Source organism: Macaca nemestrina, chromosome 9 (assembly GCF_043159975.1).
Source record: "Macaca nemestrina isolate mMacNem1 chromosome 9, mMacNem.hap1, whole genome shotgun sequence".
NCBI lineage: Eukaryota > Metazoa > Chordata > Mammalia > Primates > Cercopithecidae > Macaca > Macaca nemestrina.
This window is the reverse complement of record NC_092133.1, coordinates 112,178,095-112,200,707: the sequence shown is the minus strand read 5'-3', so window position 1 is coordinate 112,200,707 and position 22,613 is coordinate 112,178,095. Positions and strand designations below refer to the sequence as shown.

At 34.5% G+C, this 22,613-nt stretch overlaps 1 protein-coding gene across 9 annotated transcripts in view; it reads right to left on the bottom strand.

The window, feature by feature from the left end:
- LOC105479935 (Rho GTPase activating protein 12) overlaps positions 1–22,613 on the bottom strand; it is a 149,204-nt gene that overhangs the window by 34,047 nt on the left and 92,544 nt on the right. For all 9 annotated transcript variants that reach the window (XM_071070251.1, XM_071070248.1, XM_071070250.1 and 6 more), the window contains 4 exons: positions 16,350–16,411; positions 11,264–11,345; positions 5,323–5,424; positions 2,736–2,834 (listed from right to left, as the gene is read on the bottom strand). In XM_071070251.1, the coding sequence (XP_070926352.1) occupies positions 2,736–2,834; positions 5,323–5,424; positions 11,264–11,345; positions 16,350–16,411 (345 nt within the window). The remainder of the gene's footprint in view (positions 1–2,735; positions 2,835–5,322; positions 5,425–11,263; positions 11,346–16,349; positions 16,412–22,613) is intronic.

Here is a 22,613-nt window from a genome sequence, read left to right as displayed (position 1 = left end):
GGCAGGAGAATTGTGTGAACCTGGGAGGCAGAGACTGCAGTGAGCCAAGATTGCGCCATTGCAGTCTAGCCTGGACGAGAGAGTAAGGCTCTGTCTCAAAAAAAAAAAAAACAGAAAAAAAGAAATCCTAGAGCTCATCTATAACTTAACTAAGGTCACTTGTACAGACTAAAGAATGACTGAGTTCTCAAAACTAAAAACCTTCGCTCTGCCGTCACATGGAGATCTTTACCCCACCAGGAATTCATTTTTGTGGATGGTGTAAGGAAGGGTTCCAGTTTTTTCTTGGATTCCCAGCTGCACCAGCACCATCTGCTTCCTCTACAGTGCTCTATCTGGCAAAACGTGTCCACAGGTACGTGGGTCTGTTTCTAGGTTCTTTATGGTTTCAGAGGTACGTATGACTATCCCTGCATGGATACCACACTTTATTAAGGAATATGGCTTTTCAAAGGCGACGTATGATAGTGCAAGTCCTTTTTCTTTCTTCTTCAATAGTATCTTAGGTATTCTTAGCTTTTTGCATTTCTATATAAATTTTAGAATAAGCTTTTCAAGTTCTACCAGAAAAACTACTGGGATTTTAAATGAGATTCAAAAATCTCAAGTCTATAAATCATTTGGAAGAATGTTATATCTTTATATTATTGAATCTTTAAATGCATGAACAGGATATACTTCTCATTTACTTAGGTTTTCTTCAGTGTCTCTCAATAAAGATTTGTAATTTTCCCTGCAAAGTTCTTGCACCTCTTGCTACATTTAGTCCTTGGTATCTTCTGACACTTTGGAAACAGTATGTATTTTAAAATTTCTTAATCAAAAATACAGGCCAGGTGCAGTGGCTCCACACCTGTAATCCCAGCACTTTGGGAGGCAAAGGCGGGCAGATCACTTGAGGTCAGGAATTCAAGAGCAGCCTGGACAACATGGTGAAACCTCATCTCTACTAAAAATACAAAAACTCAGGCAGGTGTGGTGGTGGGTGCCTGTTATCCCAGCTACTTGGGAGACTGAGACAGGAGAATCACTTGAACCCGGGAGACGGAGGGTGCTGTGAGCTGAGATCATGCCATTGCACTCCAGCTTGGGTGACAGAGCAAGACTCTGTCTTAAAACAACAACAAAAGAAACGTGTGTACGTGTGTGTGTGTGTGTGTGTGTGTGTACGTATGTATAAAATCATCTCTCTTCACTTGGCTTATTCCCTGAGCCTGTAGGTCTCAATTACAAAAATCTACTTTCTCTGCAAGGCCTTCCCTAACTAATACACTAGGTTTGCCCCAATCAGTATTTTTACAGAATGCTGTACACCTCCTACCATCATAACACTCATCACATTTCATTTTATTAACTGTTATCTGTCTTGAATAATCATCTGTCTGTGGCTATAACCTCAGCCTAGGAAAGTGCAGTATCTGACTGTGTGCTGCTATGTCCCCAGTGCAGACGGCATTCACATATTTGTTAAATGAATGCACGCATACTTGCTTTCAAGAGACAGTGAACAGACTACTGTGACTAGAGCTGAAAGTCCATACTGGGTAAAATCGAAGGTACATTTTGAAAACATAGATTGGGCCTACACTGTTGAATTTTAATGAATCACAGAAAGTTTCTGAGCCGTAGGGGATTAGAAAATTGACATTAGGAGGTTTCATATGGCAACGGCATTAAGGATGAATCAGTGACAGGTGAGATTAAATAGGGAAAAAAACTGTTCAGGAGGTTACTCTTATTTTGGTATTAAGATATAAAGGCCTGCCCTCATGGTTTCAGGAATAAACAGAAAAGAAAGGACAAGATTCAGAAATATCAGGCAATATTATAAACTCCAAAGGAAGAATTTATATATAGCTTCATAACTAATTTGCTAGAAGAGGTAAAGTTCTCTTTTACTTCCCATAAGTAGTATCTTTCATTTCTCTGTCATTAATATAATATGATCCTCAATGAAGAGTCATGTCCCCATGTGGCGGAAGGCGAAAAGGAGAATACAGAGTATAAAAAAGTGCAAGCCAGGCACGGTGGCGCACACTTGTAGTCTCAGCTACTTGGGAGGCTGAATGGGAGGATGGCTGGAGCCAAGGAGTTCAAGGCTGCAGTGAGCTATGATTGTGCCACTGCTCCAGCCTGGGTGATGGTAAGACCCTGTTTCAAATAAAAAAAGTACAGCCCCCAGCTGCTTACTAATGTTCTTACTAATATACCTGCAGAATGTAAACCTGGGATTCTTTCTGGTTGTTGTATACAAAGAAGAAGAAATATACCAGGAACACAAGGGTATGAATAGCTTGGAGGGGAGGGGCAGAAAAACTAGAGAACGGTCACTAGAAAAGAAAAAGTGCTAATGAAAAGCCTACAGCTTCTTTCATTTCACAAGCTCGCCTCAGACTTCTTCCACCAAATAGTATTATTTCCAACTCACTCAGTTATTGAATAAATACTATGTACTAAGCACTATTTACCCCTTCTTTTTGAACTATTTTTTTTTCAGCCAATGCCTGATGGGAACATTATTTCAAATCCATTGGTAGCAAACATCACATAAGTGAGAATGTTAAATCATTCACCAGGCCTGGGGGGCTGCTAAATTGACCATTGTTTTTTCCACCTCTGTCAAAACATATATAAAGTGTCTTTTCACATAGAGATTGCAATCCGGATATACAATAAGCAATTAAAAAAAAAAAAAAAGCTCTGAAGTAAAAATTTTACCTAAGTCAAAGACATACCTGATTATTGATTGTACTACTAAGAACTTTAAACCAATCATTAATAACAGTGTCATTGTCGGACTGAATTAGCAGTTCTGTCCCTTGTCGAGTTTTCAGCTTTAGAGAAAAGCAGGGAGAAAGAGTATGGTTGGTTTGTGCTTTCAGCAAAATACATGCATACCTTTAATTCAAAGTTAACAAAACCACCAAGAGTAGCTGCCATATATTATGTAACAATGATGTAAGGTTAAAGTACTACACAGCTATGGAATACCTTTTTGGTTTGAAATAATATCAGTTGAATAAAAAAACAAAGTTGTTTCTCACAATAAATTCTCATAAAATCTAATAATTTAGGATCCCAAACACCATCACACAAACGCCATAAAACCTGCTGAAACTTGTACGTTTATCACTTAAAAATCTGTTCAAGTATCAAAGTGGTGCATTCTAAATTAGAATAAAGAAATAAAATCTATGATATTTTTACACAACCTGAGAAATTTTTTTCTCTCTGGCTAAAAAATACAGAAGAAAGAATACATAAAGACTTTCAATATTTCCTACTTAGTAGGTAAATATAATGGCTTAGTACAAAGAGCAGGCATAAATGTCACACCCCTTTTGGGCGGAAGTATTACTAAATTAAGTGTCAGATCATGAGCTGAAAAAAGAATACTATGTATTATTCTATACGAAGGCAATAACTAATTTATGTACAATCTCTGTTTTGCAAGGTTTCTTACACTTAAGTGAGGAAGAATTTTGACACATTTATGGAAAGCACTTCTCCCATTTTCTGATTAAAAACTGATTTTTTTTTTCCTAGAGGAAGATATGGCAATGTTTCCCAAACAACATTCTGAAAGATGTATTCCTCAAACAGTTTCACAAATACATTTTTAAAAGGTGCCCTCAAAAAATAAATTTTTGAAAAAGTTATGTAATATTAACCTGGAAAATACTGGATTGAAGAAAATCTAACTAGATTCTCTCCTTCAAGATGTCACAGGCTTTTGATGTTCTAGGGAATATAGGAATAAAATATACACTGCTTCCCAAATTTACTTGACCATGAAACCATTTTTATTCTTGATTACCTTTTGAAACTACAAGGCTAATTCAGGAAATAGTGACTTCTTTCATGCAATTTTCTAGAGTTGGTCAAGCCAGTTTACCAATATTGAATGTTTACTGCACATAAGATACTCTGCTCTGTTACAGGTTCTTATTTAAAGGAAAAACATAGTCTCTCTACTTCAGGGAAAAAGAAAAAAAATTGTAATTATCTAATGAGAGAAATAATTGGCAAATAACACAGGTACACTAAAATAAATATTATTTTTAAATATTTATTTAAAAATAAATATTTATTGTTATAAAGAAGTAGCCTCATTATTATGGTGATGGTTGTCATGAGTCTTGGAAGAAAGGGAGCATTTGGCATGGAGAGATTGGCATGGGTTGGTGCTCGAGGCAGAACAATAAAGAGTAAAAATCAGACCGGAAAACCTGGGCTCCACTTGGAAAATAGCAATTAAACCAATCTGTCTACACAACAAAACAGGAAAGGCCTGAGACATGAGATTACAAAAAGAGGCTGGGATCTTGAAGGCTGTCCACAAAATCAGTTGTCGTCTCTGGTTGGATCTCTGTAACCACACCCTTCTGGAATGGGACAGACATTGTTGCTCTTCTGTCAATAGGCTGCCTCTCTTCCCACAACTCTGAATACTTGGATAGCCTCCTGAACAGTCTTAACCAATGAATACTCTGAAAGTAATGTGTGACTTCCAAATCTAGGTCTTGAGAAGCCTTGCAGGTTCCACCCTCACCCTCTTGGAATCCTGAAGCTGTCACTTGATGCAGCCTAGGGTAGCTCCCTTGAGAATGAGAGACCTTGTGGACAAGGCGGCCTAGCCAATGGCGGGCACCAATACTAGCCATGAGGTCACCTTATACCATCCAGTTCCAATCAAGCCACTAGATGACTGAAGCCTCATGAAGAGTCCTCAGTGAGATAAGAAGAAAAATCACCCAGCTCAGCCCAGGTCAGGCTGAGCAAACAAAATGTTCTTTTCTTAAACTACTAAGTTTTGAGGTGGTCTCTTATGCAGCAATAAGTAACTAATACAGATCATATATTGCTGGGGAGGGTTTGAAAGATAAAATGGAAAGGTTTAAAAAAAAAAAAACTTTACTTTTTAGATCAGTTTTTGGTTCTAGAAAAATTGAGAAGACATAGAGATATCCCATACACACCCTGCCCACCCCCACATACATTCCCCCGTTATCAACATTCCCCTTAATTTACTTTTTAATATTAGATTTGGTAAGTAAAGAGAACCACATACTTTTTATTATTGCTGGGAAAAGACAGGATTTGTGAAACAAAGGCTTGTAATATACGGTCTGAGTTCAAACAACTTATGCAAATAAAGCCAGTTTTTACACCAGTTTTCTTAAATTACAATACCATCTAACTTAATCACCAACTTTGTCTTAATTAGTCACAATGAAAGACTATTTCTCAAAATAGCTCAAAAAACAGAACATCCAATTACTACAGTTTAGAATGTGTTATACTTAGAAAAAAATGTATTACCTCAAATACATTCTTTTTGCTGGATTTATCCTTGGAGGCCATCTCAATTGTTGCACCCTTCAGGTCCACCGTGAACTCTGGTTTGGACTGATTACTGCCGAACTTCATTTTTGAAAAAGAAAAAACCTTCATGTGATACTCACATATATGCGTATTCAAAAAGAATTAAGAACAATTTTATATTGTTAACAATAAATCAAACAGATTTTCTCAAATTCTTTTTTCTCTATTATAAAGTAACAATTTCTACTTTAGAAATTGAAAAATATCTAGAATATATGAATACACAATTCATAGAAAACAAAATAAAATGACTCAACTTCCATCATAATATAAAATAAATATATATACATATGAAAAGCCAAACTGAAATATTTTTTTACCCATCAGAATGGGAAAAATTTTTTTTTCAAAACTATGTTGGTGAGGCTATAGACTAAAAAGGCCTCATATGCAAGTGGGATATAAATTGGAACTACTCCTAGAAAAGAAAAATTGGTAATGCTATATTTGCAAATTTACAAATGCATGTATACTTTGGCTTGGCAGTTCTGCATCTTGGAATTTATCCTAGACTATACACGACTATGTAAAATGCTATGTACACAAAGGCAATACTCTTATATATGTAATAAACAGTATCAGGTAGATAACAAGTGCATTTTCCAACTAATAAACATTCTCTAAACCTGATTTTGTGCTTTCAGAAGTATTTCCTTATTCAGTAGTTACGCTGTTAACAACAAGTTGTGGAAACAGAAAACACTAAGTCCCATATTCTTTTATCTTTGTCAGAAACTGTAACTAAAGACAGATGCTATAAAGCGTCAGCAATTTAATGAGGAACTACAAAAAGAACGGGAAGACAGTTGTTATGGGTAGGTTCAGAAGTACTTAGCTAGCTAGTACATTTTCTTAACTAGATAAGGAAAAGATTAGCAAAAGTAGTATAAAATTTATGTTAAATATACATTTACTCTGTACCTTGACATCTTTAAATTTGTTTAGTCTGTTAACTAAGAATAAAAAGTAACATTCCCATGGTATTGAAAAGTTTAAAGGCTTTAAAACCTCTAAAGTCTACTGAATTGTAATCTAAAGATCATAAAAATCTGTTATAAATATTTCCTACAGAGAATTTCATTTGCTAAAATATTTCAAATCAAATTAACTTGTCATTAGAAATTATCTTACCCAACTTTATGATAACTTATTCACTATTTGTAATCTCAGTAACTCTATTCAGGAGCTTCACATTTAAAATAGAGTTTGCCTCAACCTGCTCCCTTTTACATCTTTTTAGCTAGCAGTGTGAACTTAAACAAAATTTAGGATTAATAATAAAATTTATTAGTGGAGTCAATGAAAATTTTGAAATATTACATGGAATTTATTTGTGGAATCATAATAAAAATCACAATAGAAATTGTAACTGTATCCTACAAAGTCTTTGCCTGAAGTAGCATTGTCATTCAAAAGACAAATTAAACATAAAGCTGTATGTTGGGCACAGATAACTTCCTGAACACAAATGATGTACTGCAAATGGTATCAAATTTGAACATATATTTAACAAAATGACAAAAATCAATTATTTAATTTGTTGTCATTATACACACTGTAGATGGTTAGCTCTAAGCTAAGATACAAACAAGAAACCAAATAAGATATAGCAATTGAATACAAATACAATGACATGACATGGAATATTGCAAAAAAAAAAAAAATTGCAATCACTATAGCTGGCAACATTTTGTTAGTTATTATTTTCCAAAATCTAGTCCCACTTTTCTCTACTGTAATCAACCTCCCCACCAACGTATTCATGGCAAAGAAAACATAATTATTGTGGCAAAGGGCATGCAACAGGAACACATACAGTGACAGCTGAAACAGGATCAGACTTTACATATGCAACAGCAGGCCGACGACGGACAGAGTTTTTCCAAGAAGAAAGCAGCGAAAGCAAGAGCTCAGAGACTGAGCCTTGTTGGCAGAAGGACTTGATGGAAAAAGGAAGAAAATGATGATGTCATAACAATGCACAACAGCAAAATGACACACAAGAGAAAAGCATAATGGAACCAGACAAGACAAAGATACAACTCTATATGAAGACATACAACACAAGCAAAGCTCAACTTCCAAATATCTTTGCAAAGGTCCTAGAATTTATCCTGATGATTATTATATAAATTTATGTTTTATTTTTAAGATGAATGCTTTATAGAATTTATCTTAAACAGACTTGTGTTAGCCATTGACAGGAGTCACGTTAGGCCCTTCACGATCTAGATTAGACCCTGTCCAAAACCCCCTAGCTTCCTCCTCATGCCCTGCTGAGTAGTATCTTCTGGTGTCCCTTTCCAAGTCATCTCTTGGGAGTAGCCCTACCATCTCACCTCCCCTTCCCTTCCTCTAGGACACTGATACTTCCTCTAGGAGACAGGGAATTTTGTCCTCTGGGGGACATCTGGTAACGTTTGGAGATATTTTTAGTTGTCACAACTAGAGGCAGGGTGCTAGTCATCTACTAAACACCCTACCGTGCACAGGACAGCCCCCCTACAACAAATAATTATCTGGCCCAAAAGAGTGACTATTTTTAGAAATTTGAAAGCATGTACAAATGAATGTTTGAATAACTACAAATATTTATGGGTTGATTTTTTAAATGCTCAAGGAATATTGTGAATGATAACTGAAAAGAAGCACAACATATGTCATGTTACACTGAACCTGTTCACTTGTCAGTCTTCCCCACTACTACGTAAGCTTTGAAGACAGGGACCATGTTATTTCTTTCTAAACCCAAAGCTTAACAATGCCCAGAACACAGCAGGCTTTTAGGTGTGTTGAACAAACAAACAAACATACACACATATATTTCCGAGGTGAAATGAGGTGAGAAAAAAGCAAATGTAAGTTTATGTTACTGATACAGCAATCCAGTAGGTAACTGTTTTCCATTCCAGAAAACCACTGGAAGGTACCTGCCCCAGAGGAGAAGAAAAGGCTCACTAGATTTTTGGATGAGGCAGCACCAATGTAAAATATTTCTTATAAAGCGAAATTGCATGCAGCCTCTGTGCATTTCATTTACTCAATTTTAACCATCTACTGTCTGGAAAAAAAAAATCAATACAAACCAAGAATAATTTTTTAAAAATAGAACTCTGAATAGCGTGGGTGACTCTGCTCAGTGTTCCATCAATGAGTACATGCCCTCTAGTGAGTACAAGATTTGAACCTGCTGTTTCCTCAAGTGGATCTCAAGTTTTTGTACTAAGTGTGAATCTAATTTTTAAAGAACTATACAGATTTCTCCTGTAATGTGGCCCCTTAACATAAGCCATTCAAACTCGACTGAAGGAAAAGTTATTCCTCCTAATACCAAAGGAAATACAGGCTCCGCTAGAGATCAGCTTCTGTATAGCATCTTCCTAAGGAATATTCAAGAGCAGTTTTCACTTGAAGTGACTGTTGGTTTTTTGGCTTATATTTTAGCCTTAGAATCTTATCTTCGGATAAGATGTGATTCTGCTGTATAAAGAGAATACATTTTACCTATAACAGATCTAGTTGGTGACTGAGCAGATCAACAAGGCTAGAATTCTTTAACATTTCTTTCAATAATCCCAATTCCAGAGTTAAAGAGCATCCTGTTTCTCTAAATTTTGTTATTTATGAATATTGTGGGGTCATAATACATTATACACACTTACATGATTTTTAAATAATCTTACTTCCTTTTACTTAGGCCATTCAAATTAGTTCTCGTTCCCTTAAATACGTAGCGATGGGTAAAGCAAAACAGTCTGAGGTTTTAAAATTAGTCATAAAATACAAATTAAGAATTGACTGTACAACGAAGCATTTTACCACATTTTTAATCTTGTTTAGTCTTTACTGAGACTATAAAATGGTGTGGTTATGTTTTTTTAAATTATACCTATCTGAAATGATTATATTATTAATACTATATCAATAGTAATAAGATGTCATTTGAAAGATAAAAATTAAAATAGCGACTCCCTATAATTAAAAATTCATTGAGAATTCTAAAATTTCAAAATTAGTTAGTTCGGTAAATTTTAAACTATGTTTTGGTTATTGCTACATGGTAACATAGTAATACAACCTTGGCTGATAAACACAAATACCTCACCTCCCTTTGTCAGTACTAGTTTTAATCATCAGTTCTGAATCATGTAAGATCTTCTAGAGTGAAAACTTTCAATTAAAAAAAAAATGTTACCATCCTGTGCTAACGATTATGTACTAGAAGGTATTCATTTAACATCTTTAAATTCAAAGTTTTCATTTCATTTAAATCACGTACAAACCTGCCCACCTATAGGATGCTCTGTCTACTGGTTTCATCTGTACCTGCCACAACCTTCAATCTTTAAGTATCAGTAATTATCAAATAAGTGATCACTATCCAGCTGTCTTCAGATACTTTCAAAAATGCCTTATTAATCTATTATTGCTTCTCCATTCCTTTTCTTTCATCCGTTTTCTTCACTCAATTTCAAATAAAAGTTGAGCCATAAGTAGGAAGAAAGAAACAATTACACAGTGCTCTAGAAATGCATTAATGCAAAAGAGCCCCACATGTTTCACCTTGGGGAAAAGGAGAAAGACATAATTATCCATTTACTTTAAGATATATCAAACCAGAATTTCAACCCTTTCACAGGTCACTTCCACTGGAATAGCCGAAGAGGGAGCAAATTAAAGGATTAGAAAAGCAAAACAGAAGGAACTATCTAGAATGTTCACATCCATGCTCAATTCATGTGGATTTTTAGGTTTCCTCATCAGAGAAGCTGAGGACTAACATGTTCTGTGGCATCTGGGGTTCAGAACCATGTTGCATGGCTGCATGATAAATGTGGACAACTAAAATTTGCTTAAATTTTATAAACGGACTTTTCTTTCATCAAACATAAGACCCATAGGTTTTGTATTAATTTTAAAGAAACTCATTAATTGTAATAAAATATTGGTTACGGTAGAATATGAGGTAGACAAAATACATTCAGAATACCTTTATTTTAAATTTTACTTGAGCATTAGCACTTCAAATTCAATTACAAAAAACTTTCGTAAATAGCCAGAACATGGATTCTAGAGCCAAAAAGCCAAAGTTCTAAACCCAGATCTGCCACTTGGTAGCTGTAAGACCTTGAGCAAATTATTATACTTAACTGTTTTATACCTCATTTTCTCATCTATGATGGGGGAAGGGCGAGATCAGAGCAATAGCTATCCCAGCGTTAAGGAGACAATATAGACACAATCCTCTGCACCGAGAACGTATGTGGGATACATAATGAGCATTCAAAAAATGTAGCTATTATGTGTCACAAATTATAATTTTTAATGTTTGTATTATAAATAACTGAAGAGTAAAGTAATGATAGTAAGCACTCAAATATGTTAAAAGCTTCAAAATCCCAAAAGTAATGGTGACATTTCTTTTTCTTTTGAAAGCTGGCTGACAAACCAGACACTGACACCTGAAACACTGATTCGTAACCAATGGTCAGATCACAATTCAAGATACAGCTTGCCACATTACTGCTTATTTTCTGACTAAATATCTGAAGGAGCAGAGTCACAAACACAGCAAAGCTTTAATATCCTGAAAATGAATCAAGAAATGTATTTGCTCTATAATGCCCAAGTAATGAGCCCACTTTTCAGTTGAATGGATAAAACAGAATCTATTGATTTTAATAATACCACTAATTAGACTGTCCTACTCCTTTTTTTCTCTCATAAGTTAAAATGAACCTTTAAGAACATTTTATTTATTTTTATTTGCACACTAGCTGTAACTAAAAGGACTCTGGAAATTACCTTTTGAAATTCAGGTACAATACTATTCACATAATTTAAATGTATAAAATCTCCAAAGAGAAGAAATACTTACCCAACTTGTGCTACTTCCTTGAGTTTTGGTAAAAAGTAAAGAAGAACCCTGCAACACCGCCCAAGAAGACAACCAGTTCTTTCTGTAATTATAAGGATGACCGATTAAAGCTCCAATCTCGAGTTCTTTCAGCCAAATTCAAAAAATTAACACCTACTTAGCTCTTATCAATGTTATCTACGATTTACAGCCCTTGTTGACATTTTAGTTGTTTTTGTTGGGGATAGATACTAATGAAATTTATAGTCATTTTATGGTTCAAACCTGATAATGAAGGCCCCAAAACAAATGAAGTTAATCAGAGAAGTTATCACAAATAACTATGAATGAATGATGCAGGTAATTATGTTCACGTGAAATTAATACAGCACTTTGTGATCAAAGACACTAATTTATTTTAAAGTCACACAAATGGAATATTGTATTTGTTAAGAATTCTTACTCAGAAGTAAAAATCAGACAAACACACTTCCCTTACTCACCTAATTCTTTACACAGACTGTTTTACATTTCTTGGTGATCTGCCTTCCCCTAATTGGGTTGGAGTACCCAGGTAGTAGGTACTAGGTACATTACAAGTATACTGATAATTGTACACTGACAGACCACATGACATTAAAAAAAAAGTTTCCTATATTACAAAAGCAACACATATATGGTGCGCAAAAACTCTGAATACAAAATGTGTAAAGGAAAGGGAATCCCATTTCTTCTTCAATCCATACTCCAGAGGTAACCAATGTTAAGACTTTGGTGTAACACGGGGCTTTTAAAGAAACTGTCCACTTACCTACTATGCTATCTCCAGATACAGAGGTACGCCTCACATAGCATACGCTATTATCAGTTGACCCATTTAGAACTTTAAAGCTTTTGAATACTATACCCCAGCCAGATTCCCCTCAACTTCTCCCTTATCATATTAGAGATCTTTATGTAAATGTTTCTGTCATAGGGATTGTAAATTATTTGAAAAAAGAAAAGTTTTTATTTTTTTATCTACCTCAGGCCTAGCACGGTACTTTTCAAACAGAAGGTATGAATCAGTGTTTACAAGTAGTAAAATAAATTAAAATTACCCTATATGATGAGGACACAGTTGCTAGGAAGCTAAAATGAATGTCAAATCTGTCTACCGCATGGATTTATTAAAGCTTTCCTTATAGCCAAACATATGGCCAACTTTATAAAAACCTCTAAAGGAGGTTTATTTTCTGTTTTCAGAATGTAGAATTTAGTATCTATCAATGAGACCTATTTTTTAAAAAATTACTTTTTATGTCTACTTGAACTTTATGGATTAAGAGAAGTGAAATAAAGTTAATTACTACTAAGTTTCTATGTTTCCATTTATTTCCTGTGTTTTTTTGCTTATGTTTGTTAATGCTACTTTATTTGGTAAATGGTGATTCCTATAATTACATCTTCACTGTGGACTTCTCCATATGCTTTACCATTTTAAATACTACCTTCGTAATGCTTTATGCTCTCCCGCTGGGATGAACTTTGCTACTGAGATCCCTAGTCTTGCTTTACTTTCTATACCTTCAACATACTTTATTGCTTTTATTTTTTTTTTCAACTTTTCTCAATCATCTTTTGGTGTTTCTTTTATATATAAAATTTGGTTAAGTTTTGCTTTTTTATGCTTCAGTCTGAGCAACTTTTTCTTTCAATAGATGAGTATAGTCCATCTACATTTACTGATATTGGTATTATATAGATGGTGCTTTTTCTGTCTTCATTATTTCATTTTCTGGATCGCAAGATATTTTGGAAGTATTTTACTTTTTTGTAAATTCATTTTATACTCTCAGTCTTCTATTTCTTTAGATATAATCTATTGACTCCCTACTATGACAAATACTTAAATTAGCCTATTTCCACTTTAAGTAAGCTTTTGTAGTTCAATTTTCAAAATGAGAAAAACTGTAGAACTAGTAAATATATATCTGAGAACAAATATTGAATATTTAAATAGTGAAATATGACCATTGTCTCAAGGACTAAGCACTTGTGTGACTTAGTTGCAAGGTGAATTAGTCACATTTTTTTTTTTCCTGGAACCCAATTTTTTCTCCTGAAAAAACAACTGATGTACATACTATAGTTATTCAGACTTGGATATGTGGCAGGCAAACATTACCTTAAAAATAAATGAAGTTTTCAAAGAAAACAAATATTATTATTTATAGGCAATAAAAAATTAAAACTTTCAACATGAGGCTGGGCGTGGTAGCTCATACCTGTAATCCTAGCATTTTGGGAGGCTGACATGTGTGGATCACCTGAGGTCAGGAGTTCAAGACCAGCCTGGTCAACATGGTGAAACCCCGTCTCTACTAAAAATACAAAAATTAGCCGGGCGTAGTGGCACACGCCTGTAATCCCAGCTACTTGGGAGGCTGAGGCAGGAGAATTGTTTGAACCTGGGAGGCAGAGGTTGCAGTGAGCCAAGGTCGCACCACTGCACTCCAGCCTGGGCGACAGAGCAAGACTCTGCCTCAACAACAACAACAACAACAACAACAACAAAGCTTTCAACATGAATGAACCTCAAGGACATTACGTCAAGCAAAATAAACTAGTCACAACAATCAAACATATACCATATCATTCCACTCATACAAAATATCTAAGGTAGTCAAAACCACAGAAACAGCAGAAAGGTTATCAAGGGCTAGGGGATGGAGGAAGAGGGAATTAGTGTTAGTAGGTATAGAGTTTCAGTGTTATGAGATGAAAAAGTTGTAGAGATCTGTTACACAACAATGCGAATATACTTAACACCACTGAGATGTACACTTAAAAATGGTTAAGATAGCAAACTTATGTATTTTTTTTACCACCATAAAAAAAAAACTGAAGCTTTCAAACAGAAAGTAGAATTTTGGAATACCTCGCATCTGCTACAGTGGATTTGACAATTTCCCAATACTTTTCTGACAGCACTGATGTGTGATTATTTTATACTCTAAAATAAAATGTGTAAACATTTGAGAAACGAGCAAAGTTAATGAACTAGTATTTTACAAATGACCTACAAGACATTATAAAATTAAGCATGGGCAAAGATTCACTCAGATGCAACAAAGACCAACAGTTTTTAAAGTAACTGAGTATGAACCGTTCACTGTAGTTTTTCAGAGTCTTCACTACAACCAACCCTCAACAAACTACCATTTGTAGAGTTTCGGAGGAGCAGGAAAATGCACAATTATCTGAACATATCTTAAAACATTCCTCCATTTTCCACCTTTAGCTGTGAAAGGGAGGATTTTTTTCACATACTTCAAACAAAATAGTATGTCACAACAGACTGACTGCAAGCAGAGATGAAAATTCAGCTGTTTTCCATTAAGCCAAATACTAAAGATTTACAAAAAATGTAAAACAATGCCTCTCTTCTCATGGAAATTTTGTCTTAGAAAACATAGTTTTTCTTCAAAAAATTTTTGTGTCAATTTGTAATAGGTTATTTTTTAAAGAATTATCCTTAAAATTTGTTTTAATTTCTCACAATATCTGTAGATATAACCTATAAGGTTATAGATATAGACCAAGGCTCTTTAGAATATTCAGTAATTTTTAAGCATTTAAAGGAAACTTCAGACCAAAAAGTTTAAGAACCACTAATACATAGGAAATTAAGATTTTGCTTAACTCTATGTAAATAAATTTGAAGATGATAGAATAGATGATTTCCTTAGGCAAATATAAATTGAAAAAAAATTCCAAAAGTAGCGAAAGTCTAAATCATAGGAAAACAACAAAAGCAAAGAAAGTAGTCAAAGAGCTATCTGCACTACATATTCCCAAAATGGAGAAAGAAAAATAAAGACTCAATTCACAACTGAATTCTACCAAAGAACAGTTTAAGGGATACATAATTGTAGTATTTATAAAGCTATTTCAGAGCACTTAAAAAAAAATCTAACTACCAAAGTCTGATAAAAAATAGTTCCACGAAAGCAAACCTAAAAAACTCAATTACATGTTAATTTAAAACTCTTTAAATGCAACTTACATTACATAGAGTTTATTTCCTTAAATCACTAGGATTTCCTTAAATCACAGTAACCAAAAAATCCAACGATCCAACAGAAAAACAGACAAAGGGTATAAAGAGACAATTCAACAAAAAGGAAATACCAACAGTTTATGATACCGTAACACACTAAAAAGGAATGCAAATAAAAACATCACTTTCCCTCTTCTCTCTCCTGGCAAAAATCAAAGAATTTAACAACATACTAAACTGGCGAAAGGTGTGCAGGAATGCACGGCTACTGGAGGCAGAAACAGATTCAGTATCAGTGCAATTTGGAACACTGTTGAAATGACTTTGCAAGTGGCCTAGCAATTCCACTTTTCATAAAATTTATTTTATGGGCAGATTTGCATACTTGCAAAATGAGTCATGCAAGATGCTAAATGTAGTATTACATGTACTAGCAAAAATGATACACAACTGACATGTCTACCAACAGACAGGTGTAGTTAAAAACTTGCAAATAAATAATAGGTAAATAAACTATATAGTACAGCCAAACAATATACAACTATGCAGCAATTTAAAAACAATGTGGCAGCTCTACAAGCAAGAAGTGAAACCACCTCCAAGATAAATTGTGAAAAGATGTTTAGAAAATCTCTATACATACAAACATATACATATATATCCTATCTCTGCAGGAAAGCACTAGAATTCAGGAGACTTAACACTGGTTGCCTCTGGGGAGGGGAAGTAAAGATGGCTGGGGGACTGACTTTTCACTCAATACTTAGTCTACCTTTGTTTTTTACCATATGCATTTACTGCTTACTGAAAAAAAAAAAAATTAAAGCAAATGCATCCTCAGAACCCTCTGCCTCATTACCTCTTAACTTAATATTACTTAGGAAACATGTCAAGACAAAGAAAATTTTTCATAAATCTCATGACAATCTTACATATGTGATTACATAGAAAACAAATGGTGATTCTTCAGAACCCATTGTTTATACTAAAATAATTATATTGAGAATTTTTAATTTATTTCAATCAGATGAATCATGTAAGAACATTAATGACTTGTGTACTTACCGAACCTTTTTCCCATTTTCAGCAATTTTTGTTACATTTAACAATCCATATTTCTCTTGATCCTATGGAACAGAGTAATACTGTTTATACATCACTTACATAGACAATGAGGTCCAAGTTCTTACATATGACTGAACCAATATGGTCTCGTTCTCTAAAAATTAGCTTAAAAGAAAAGATTAGTCAATGTGTAACATGCATGGTTCTAGAATATATTAAGAATACTACTTTCCTAATACTTTTGTAGTTTTTTCTTAATTTTATAATTAAACACTTCCTTTTCTCCTTAAGTCACAGCAGCTATTAGATACTTTGCTATGAAATTAGATTTCTATATGAACAAAGCAGCACTGAAAAATAATTTGTCTTTCTATTCAAAGTAATACAATGCTACAAAAAAGGAATGATTTACTTTGATAAATTCTACAAAAAAGGAATGATTTACTTTGCTGCTATTTTACAACTACATAATCTGAAAATTATTCACTATACTAACTCACTTTGTCAAAATGTAAAAATAGGTAGACCAAATACAGTGTCTGTATTTAATAAATTACTCAAAAGTTAACTGGTATGATGTAGAGAACTTGCCTTAATGTAGCATAAAAAATTCAGCATGTGCTTTATTAAGCATATTATCAGATTGTGACTTCCGCTCTAGATAAACTAGATTTACTAGCCAGCTGATGTCAAAAACAGTGACACAAGCTTTATCATCAAACCCTATAAAGGCAAAAGCCATTGTACTAAAGTTAACGTTAGCTTAAAATTCTTTCAGATGGAAATCAAGACGCACTTTCTCACTGCTTTAGTTTCCTAGAAGCAAATGAAATTAAAATGAGCTGAGTCCATGCGTTGTCTGTACATAAGAAAATAGTCAATTTTAATTCAACTAAAGCACTCATGCACACACACTCTCACAAGGAAGAAATATTCCCAATTCTATTTAACTGATTACTCCGCTATATTTTCTCAATGTACTTTAATCAGAAAATATACATTTTTCTGCATGAGAGATAAACATATTATTATTTTTCTACCAATGTCTGAAAGTTTTGTCTGGTCTGATAAAAACTGACATCTGTAGACAAAGCTCACAAACTGTTATGTCAATTTATATTTCTGGTATACTGGGGACTTGGGAAATGGCCCATATGAAGTTTTATTGTAATTTTTTCATAAAATACAGCTTAAATCTCCTTAGATATGCAAGTCTGATATTCTTCATAAGAACTATGTTGCTCCTCAACAAAAACATTAATAACACAATTGTAAGTAGGTATAGTTTTTTTTTCTTTTTCTCATAAACCCTCATGTTGACGGCTGACTTTCAACAGATCACAGCAAGGGAGCTACAAAAGATGTTAAATAAGAACATTTTTAATTTGCCACCTGCACCCCTTAAGCAGGGAGAAAACAAATCTTTCAATCATATGGGAACTAAGTAACAACATTAATCTGAGTGGATGGGCACTGATTACTTGAGCTAGGGAACACAGGAATTGGAAAGGCAGAGAGGTGGGAATTAAGCCCATTTTAAAAATGCCACAGCTGAATTTGTGTTATTTAAAAAAAAAAAAAAAAACAGCAGAGGCAGGAAGGAAACACAGGCATCAAATCAGGAAGAAAAATGAATGGAATAGCAGTAGTGACAGACAGCCTAAGCCTAAGGATGAGAAGGAAGAGTCTAGGATCAGGGATTCTCACCCAAATCAATGGATGGACCGAAACTGGCACAAAACCGCGCATGTATATATGCATCACTCAAAGAAAAGGTCCAGAACTTTCATCAAATGGTCACAGGGATCAAGACCCAAGTACTAATGCTCTAAGTATTAATCACTAACTTGAATGTAAAGAACAAAATTTGCTACACCCAAAACGTACAAATACAAAGAACAATTCCCATACAATGTGAGACGTGCTATGAGAAAGTTATGCCTAACTCAATCTGGGAGAGAAAGAAATCAGACAGCCTCCTGGGGAACTTGACACTTGAACTAAGGAACAGGAGTCCGCTAGGCAGAAACAGCAGGAGGTAAAAACAACCAACAGTGAAAGGCACAGGGGCTAAAGACAGCATTTCATATCTGAAGGGCTTTAAATTCCCTCAAAAGTTTTGGGTGAGGTGAAGTAGCAAGAAATGAGGTAGCAGAAAGAATGCACTAAGAAAGGGTACCATGACCAGGGACCAACTAGAAAACTATTTTAATCATTACTATAAGAGATGATAAAGACCTGAATGTGGTGGCAGTGAGAGAGAAGAGGGGCCCAATTTGACAGATTCAGGAGACAAAACTGACAGGGACTTTTGTGAGGGCGAGAGCATAGATCTTGGGGAAACTGCCAAGCTTGAGCAACTGGGTAGCTGGTGATATCTCGGCTTCAACGTTACTTTAGGGCTTTTCCTGACCACTTTTAAGTAAACTTCCCATTATTTACGACTGCCCGTTTGTTTGCCTCACTGTACTTACTACAGACTAAATGTTTGTGTCCCCCAAAATTTGTATATTGAAATCTAATATCAAATGTAATGATACGTGGAGGTGGGGCCTTTGGGAGATGATCAGGTCATGAAGGCGAAGCCCACATTAATGCAATTAGTGCCCTTATAAAAGGGAACCCTTGTTATTTCTGCCATGTGAGGACACAGTAAAAAGGAACCATCTATGAACCAGGAAGGTGCCCTCACCAGTGAATTTAACAGTGCCTTGATCTTGGACCACCCCTCGGCCACCAGAACTGTGAGAAATAAATTTCTGTTGTTTATAAGCCACTCAGTTTATATTTTTGCTATAGCAGCTCCAATGGACTAAGACACACTTGATGCAAAGTACAATTATGTATTTTTTTTTTACTTTTATTACTCATTATCCACTCCTTTAGGCCATAAGTTGGAACCACATCTGTTATGTTCATCAATAACCACTGTCTAGTACTGTATCTAGCATGTAGTTGGTATTCAATACATATATGATGAAGTAATTTACCAACAAATTAACAGTACTATAACAAGAAAGAAATATAACAGGGTCAGTAACAGAGAAAGCTTTAACTTTTAAATAAGTTTTTGAATTTGACATAAAAATAAATAGGCAGATGGGTAATATAGGTTTGGATACACAAGTAAGAGTTAGGAAAAACATTTAAGGCAGGGCATGGTGGCTCATGCCTGTAATCTCAGCACTTTGGGAGGCCAACGCACGCGATCAGGAGGTCAGGAGTTCAAGACCAGCCTAAGATGGTGAAACCCCGTCTCTACTAAAAATACAAAAAGTAGCTGGGCATGGTGGCGGGCGCCTGTAATCCCAGCTACTTGGGAGGCTGAGACACAGAACTGCTTTAACATGGGAGGCAGAGGTTACAGTCAGCCAAGATCGCGCCACTGCACTTCAGCCTGGGCGACAGAGCAAGACTCCATCTCAAAAAAAAAAAAAAAAAAAATTTAAACAGATTTTTATTTCATACTATTTAGTATACTTTCTCTACATAATATGTGTCAAAATCACCCAATGTTTTTGTGTTGCTTACCAAAAAAGCTTCATAAAAAATACCTTAAGTCCCATAAAATATATACAAACTTATACATGAGTATTTGTTGGTCTAAATATTTGATACTCTAAAAGAAACTTTATGTTAAAAATAAGCAGGAATGCTTTAATAAGGACTAGCAAATTATGGTTAAATTGAGTAACAATATTATTCTATCCTAATAGGCAAGAAAACAATAAACTTCAAATTCTACTAGGTAATCTCGGAAAAATTATACAGGTTCATAATTACTTTGCAGGCTCCAGAATTTCCAATCGATGTTGCATTCTTTTAGTAAAGTAGGTACTTCTCAATTTAGGCTAACAAGTGTGATACACCAAAATCAATATAGCTGTTCAAAATCCTCATCTTTAGTTAACTGTGTAATAATGAGATTTTTAAAATATAGAACAAGTAAACTTGCACAATTATACCTACATCATTGAAAAAACACCAGTGTAATGAAACATCCAGAATGGGTAAATCCATACATAGAAACAAAATGCAGGCTAGTGGTTATCAAGGACAGGGGCCTGGGGAGGGTGAAATGGGGAGTGACTTTTAATGGGTATGGGTTTTATTTTGGGGTGATGAAATGTCCTATAACTAACAGAGGTGATAGCTACACACATTGTAAATATATTAAATGCCACTGAATTGTACCCTTTAAAATGGTTACTGGTTAATGTTACATAAATTTTATCTCAATAAAAATAAATTTTTTAAAGAGCCAATGGTTACAAAAATAAACATTCATGTTTTTTAAAAAGGCTTAGAATAGTAATATTCAATGAAAAAAATTAGCAAACCTGTCCATTAATACTTCAATAATCATTAAATTTTAAAATGTCTTTTTCTCTTAATTGATTAATGCATATTAATACCATAAGTGGACATACAACATCAAAGCTCGTTTCCAAAATGCATATTCTAAAACCTCAGTATTCAGTAATTGGGAAATTTAAAATGCATATTCTCATAGGTACATTGGGACAAATAAAGAATAGCTTCTTAGAGCAGCCCAAAAAACCTATTTAATCCATATTGTAGTCAAATTGTAGAAAAATATATTATTGGTTTTTAAAAAATGTATATTCTGCCTATTTCAAGTAGATTTAAAGGGACTACAAAAAGTAACAATAACCATTTAAAAATTAGAAAAGAAGAAAAAGTTAACATGTTTAAAATTTATGTTAAGGTATGAAATTTTAAATCTGGTTTGATTAAAAGAGATAGATGAGCAATTTGCAGGGATTTTTAAAGAGACATTAGGGAACTAAAAATGATCATATATAATTTCCCCTTCTAAATCTGTAGCTTCCTTCTTTCTTATCACTAAGCCTTTATACTAATCAGATTTTAACTCGCAAAGAAAGAGGGAAATATCTCCCTGTAGTAACTGGGTAAGAGTGAGAAAGAGAGGCAAGACTGCTAGAAGCCATGCAAGCGCAGAGGAGGAACCAGAGGGCAGAGGGAGTGAAGAGACATCCCAGAGGGCAGAAACCTCGATGGGAGGACACGACAGCATGGACAGAGCATTCAGGAAAAAAGGAATGCTGTCTGGTGACGGAAAAACAGAACCACCTCTGGTAGAACTAACACAGCGGTTTGTTTTTTTCACCTAAAGGTAAAAAAAAGATTGAAACAGAAGAAACATTGGTGAGGCAGTTCCCTGTGATGGCCATCAGAGGGTACTGTGAGTCCGGCATGGTCTAGCTGCTGTCAAACTTCAGAAAATGGATCAATGGGTGGTGAAATAATGTGCAAACAGTCCTTGTAACCGCACGTGGAACATTTAAAAAATTTTGTTTCTAGGATTACTTAGGAATTCTCTTTTAACAAAATGAAAATAATATATAAAAGATCTTTGTGAGAACTGTATATTACCTACATTTAAAATAGTTTTAAAGGGTTTTCTCCTTTTCTAGACGGACAGATTAGAGTACTGTAGTAACAGTGCCTTAGATTCATATGGCAATTCTTGCCAAAACCACCAAAATCATGTTAACTTTTATCATTACGTAATGTTTATGTAATGTTTATGTACCCAGTATTGTGCAAATAATGCAAAAGATAAGTATCTGTCCTCTATTTAAACTTCTTTTAGGAGTTTAACACCTGGTAGGGAGACTAGAAGTACATACAATAACTTGCACTTATTAAATGCAATTAGTGACTTGAGAGTTCAGAAATAAGAGAACATTAACGGTTAGTCTGACAAAGCCTTCTGGAAGGGTCCATCTTGATGGGGTACAGGATTTAACTATGTATAGAAAAAGCAAGGCCCACTCTAGGCAGGGGTACTGCCTAAGCCAACATCAGAAGGAAATGTGTACAACCCCTGATTAGCACCAAAAAGACCAGATTACACTAGGGAATGGAGAAAGAGTTAGAAAAATGAAACAGTGTCTGTGAAAATCTTTACCTCTAAGAAATCTGAAGTGTCCCAATCAATAACAGTGTGTCATAATTTCATAAACTAGAGAAGCCATAATAAAAGTTTGTCTTTTAAAAAAAAGCTTTAACATTTATTTATTCAACAAGTATTTACTGAGCAGCTATTATATGGCACTGTGGGAGGTACTGGGGTAACTGTTTCTGCTCTAATGAAGCTTTACTCTGTCTGGTGGGGGAAGACAGACATTAATAGAGAATTGGAGGTTCCTATAAGAAATAAATTATTTATTTTATGTAATCAAACAATATATAATCAAATACTATGAGGAGTATTAT